This window comes from Acyrthosiphon pisum, chromosome A2 (assembly GCF_005508785.2).
Source record: "Acyrthosiphon pisum isolate AL4f chromosome A2, pea_aphid_22Mar2018_4r6ur, whole genome shotgun sequence".
NCBI lineage: Eukaryota > Metazoa > Arthropoda > Insecta > Hemiptera > Aphididae > Acyrthosiphon > Acyrthosiphon pisum.
Window position 1 is genome coordinate 94,206,336 of NC_042495.1, and position 5,036 is coordinate 94,211,371.

At 32.3% G+C, this 5,036-nt stretch overlaps 1 protein-coding gene across 1 annotated transcript in view; it reads right to left on the reverse strand.

Moving 5' to 3' along the window:
- The window catches only part of LOC100159560 (cystathionase-like), a gene marked incomplete in the record, with an annotated part of 21,645 nt that overhangs the window by 7,490 nt on the left and 9,119 nt on the right, over positions 1 to 5,036 (reverse strand). Inside the window, 1 exon segment of the mRNA NM_001163933.1 lies at positions 2,001 to 2,141. Coding sequence (NP_001157405.1) covers positions 2,001 to 2,141 — 141 coding nt within the window.

Below are 5,036 nucleotides of genomic sequence, written 5' to 3' on the forward strand. Positions count from 1 at the left end.
GGCGCGACAGCCCCACTGTTGGTGCTTTGCATTTAGATCACCACCTATGATGTAGTTGTTGTTGAATGTGGAGAAAATTTCAGTAAATCTGGCCGGGGAGATTTTGTGTTTTGGTGGACAATAAACAGCTGCGAAAGTGATAGGGATATTATTAAGTAACAGAGATATTGCGCAGGATTGGATATCGTCGGATATGAAGTTTGGGAGTGGTATGTATTTAAGTGAAGATTTTATATATATTGCTGCTCCTGCATGTGCAGTGTTGTCTGGGTGGTTTGCACGGTAGGAATCGTAACCAGGGAGATTGACATATGAGTTGGAGGTGAAGTGGGTTTCAGATATAAGGACAATGTCAATTCTTTTTTCTTGAAGGGTGAGGAGAAGTTCATTAGTGTGATTCTTTAGTCCGTTAGCATTCCATAAAAGGGTGAGGAGAGAGTGACTCAGAATCTAAAATGATTTATTACGAATTGTATGATGACTATAAAAGTGTAACTATGAGCAAACAATAATATACAAGACTTCGTAAGCCAATTCTTTCTTTACTTATCAACATAAATATTAAAAAAATCTAATTATTAGCTTTTATAACCTCCTATAAAACTCTTACAAAAGCATTTTTAGATTTTGAGTGGAACGATGAATGTATTGATTTTACAATGATGTGTGTTTTTTTTTTTTTTTAAATTTTTTTTTTTGTGTCTGTCATCACATTTTAGGACAGTAAAAGAGCTTGGATTTTCTTCAACAGTACCATTTCTGATAGGAAAGTGAATCTATAATAGGTATGTCTAATGATTACCAAATCCGTGTTAATTATCGCAGAATATGATTGAATAAAATTTTACATTTGTAACCATTTTAGGCCTTTAGGACCATTCAATGTCCAGTTAAGTGTCGGTTAACTTTAACCGGACATTATAAGAACAGCCCCATTCGACTAAACTATGGATTGTGTACTAGTCAAAACTTAAAAGCATCAAGTATCAATACGCCATTTGTATCGTGCTGATTTTATTATATTTTTTAACATTTAAAACTAGATGGTGCTAAAATAAAAAAATTAATTCAGTTTACTAATGATTCAATTTATCTTACTCATTAGGCCAGGGTAAAAAGGTAAAACACATTTAAAAGAAAAGTATTTGAAAGTATCTGTGAATACTTTTTAAAAGTAATTTTTACAAGACTGTGTACGGCAGAGTAACATCCACTTATCCACTTTTTATTATTGCAATACCTCATGGATTATAATATAAATTATAAATAGTATAAACACAATTTATAGGTGATAGTTAATCACAATATAAATTGGTGTAAATACACTGAAATGGGTAGGTACTGACGTACTGTATATAATAGGTCACGACTCGTAAAGAAGGAAGGTACAATTTATTTTGAAATTTTAATGTCTATACCTAGCGAAACCATGGCCAAGCGCGCCAGGCGGTGGTTTTGTACAGCCATTGCAGGGTATTCACGGAATAGATCGCATCTGCGGATAGCCTTTATAGCTGGGAAAAAAATGATCACAAAAAAAAGAAGTCCACGGCCGGGTCATTCCCACCTCGTCCTGACGAGGTGGTACCCTCATAGGCTACTGAACTATGTTGGACTGCCCAACGTCCCACGGTTAGCCTGAAATTTCCCATGTCCTCGAGGTATCGCGGCGATTAGAATATGCCGGCACTGATAGTCTTTCACCTTATCCCACAAATCGGTATAGGGTGCGGCGGCTGGCTACCGTGTGTCCTAATCATGTCCTACACTCCTACCGATATCGAATTAAGATTGAGACATCGAAGGGATTCTACCACGCCTATCCGGAGGGGTGGTAAGGTTAGGTGGTAAGATGTACTTACTTACATGTGTAATGTATATATACAATATACATTTTAAGTGAATTTAAAATACTATATAAAATTATAACTAGGTATTATAGTTATTATACATTACAATTATATGAAATATGTGATTTAATGTTACGTTTACTTATTTACTTGGAAATAAGGTGTCTGGAACGTGTTGTCGACAACTATGATGATGTCTTTTCGTATGTTATGGACAATCGTCGAAATCGATTTCAAGTCTACAACTCTCATGCATGGGTTTGTAGGGCTCTCCATCCACACCAACTATGTAAACACACGATTAAACTTTTTTTAGACGTTTAGACATAAAATACCTGTATAATAATATAAGTACCAGTCAAATAAAAAACACTATAAATAAACATTGCAGAAAACGAATTAAATGTCAAGTACAAACATATTTTTTATACATATATTCGTGCTCTGTTACCATTATATTATTATTATTGTTATTATTATGACCTGTGTACTGAATGCAAAATTAGTTCATTCATAAAATAATAACTCAATTTATTTGATATTTTAAAATCCACTTAATAACCACTTGATTGGACACGCGGTAAATACAATTATAGATAAATGACGCGTACCCTCGTATCAACAAGAATACTGAGTATAATATATTAATGTACCTACTATAAATAATAAATATTATCTTTATGGTAGCTACTGCCAGTATATTGGTATAAAAAAAATTATTTTGTAAAATACACCCATTTAACGTGAGGTACCTCCCACCAAACCAATATCAAACAGATTCACATAGGACATAATAATCCTATATATTGGCTAGAACAGTTGAACTCATCCTATTACATGCTATTGTTATATAAACACCTATATGTTAGTGGGGTTTGGCGCCACACGCACATGTTAAATGTGTATACAATGGTAATAATTATAATAGGATTATACAGATTAATTATTATAAAATTTGACAAAAAATTCAAACTCAGACACCCAGTACTTATCTACAATCTACCTACACTATTATTTAGTTTCATTTTATAGATAAAAATATTTCTGTACTTCTGTATTAGGTATCTAACTAAAATTAAAATTCAGGGGTAGTTTTTTTATATTATTAGCTGATAATGTTATGAACAAAAGACGATAAATTAGATTAATAATTGTTCTCATCTCAATCAACTCATGTGAACTTAAATTAAATAAACTAAATTATTATAGTGTTTCGTACAATCATCACAGACATTACAATAATTAATCATAATATTAATACAACGAGAATTTGGTTTTAATTTATCCTCATTTATTTATGTAGGTATACGGTGAATCTAATTATATTTTTGTTTCTAATAGGTATTTCAATCATTAACGAATCTGTTTTATAATGTTAAAAATACTATTAATATATTTTTTTAATTAAATAAATAATATTACTCAATTTGTAGTACCTATATACCTATAATAATATCAACAATATAGGTATACTTAGTTAATTATAAACAGTTGATTACTTGATTATAATTTTTTTTTTAAGTATTAAATGTGATTCATTAAATAATAATAAGGTAGGTGGGGGATGGAGTAGTCAAGCGGACCAAGGCGTCGGTTGCGACGTATACTGTCGCCGGTTCGAACTCGGCAACGGGCGGCATTTTTCTTCCGGCAGTCACGGTGTCCAGAGAGATAGGCCGCCATCGCCCACTCGGGCATGGCAGATACCTACAGGTGTCCACTTAAAAATTCTACCAAAACAAACACACACGTGTTCAAAACCTACATACCCTTCCCCACAGTTCACAGGCTAATGACCTCAATTATCGAAGCCTCAACCCAAAACAAAAAAAAATAAGGTAGGTATGTAACGCGTGCTAAACAAAAGGATATTTTGAGTTCATTGCAATTGATGACATTAAATATTGATACATGTATTTACCCTAGTGAATTACAATGTCTTTCCAACGATGAGGGAGAATATGTTTTTTTCACATTTGTAGAAAATAAATTAATATAAAGCTTAAACTGAATTGGATTAAAACCATATTATTATGCCTACCTTCGACTTGAGAAATGTAATCAAATATTACATTTTGTAGGTATCTTAAAAACATGCTGAAATGTTGTTTTAACTTATAATAATATGACATATCGAGGGGAAAATATGTAAACGTGTTTGAATGATCGACGTATTGTTATATATATCATATAATGTGTATTATGAACATACGTACAAATCGTTATAGAGGTAGGTACCTACGTAAAAATCGTGAGAAAATGTATAAACCTTTGAACTTCAATAGGTCGACACAAGGTCAACTACACGGTGGTTATGAGATTGGAATGATATATAGATACTACCTATCGTAGTAAGTAAGTATATAAGTATGTATCAAATGTATTTAAATCACACGGTACATTGTTCAGACGAATATTAAGCGTTAATATAATATTTCGAATATCTGCGTCCTACATAATATATCAATAAACTTTTATAATAGGTATATATAAATATAATTTATCACACAATAAGTGCTGATCAAGTGATAAATTTGAACGCGCAGATACCATGCATTATTTTTAGAATATAGCTTTCTTGAATTGGTCATTTTTTTACAATGGAAATGTTATCATGTATAGCCCCCCATAAACTATATAGTGCTACTCTATGGTATAGCCTATAGTATGGCTGGGTTATCTATTATTTAGATTTTATAATAATTATTTAACCTTATTTATACGTATAGCGGTAACTGTCTTAGTCTATAACTCCAATATTGTATTTCCAAACATCAAATCGATATTACTGTTTTTCATACCTACAGAAAATATATGATAAGTGAATAGAAGTTCTCTGCAGGTTAGGTTAACCATGGTGTGGCGACGATTGTCCGAATCTTGATCACCCTCCCACCTACCTTCAAACCTACCTATCCTCTTCAAATATGCTACCAATACAGAAGTTTTGTATACGCGCTTCTAGCAGGTCAAGTGCTGACATGCATTGGCAATATAGCGCAAGTTTTATGTGGGGACCATACATATATTATATAGAAAACAATGTTGTTTTATATATCTAAGGCGGGGACTAAAGTCCCTACCTCATAATATTTTCTAAAAATGACAAAAGTACCTATATATGCTAGTATATACTAAGTTCTAAAATTTGAAATGAGGGAGCGAAGGACGTAAGTTATAAGTCCC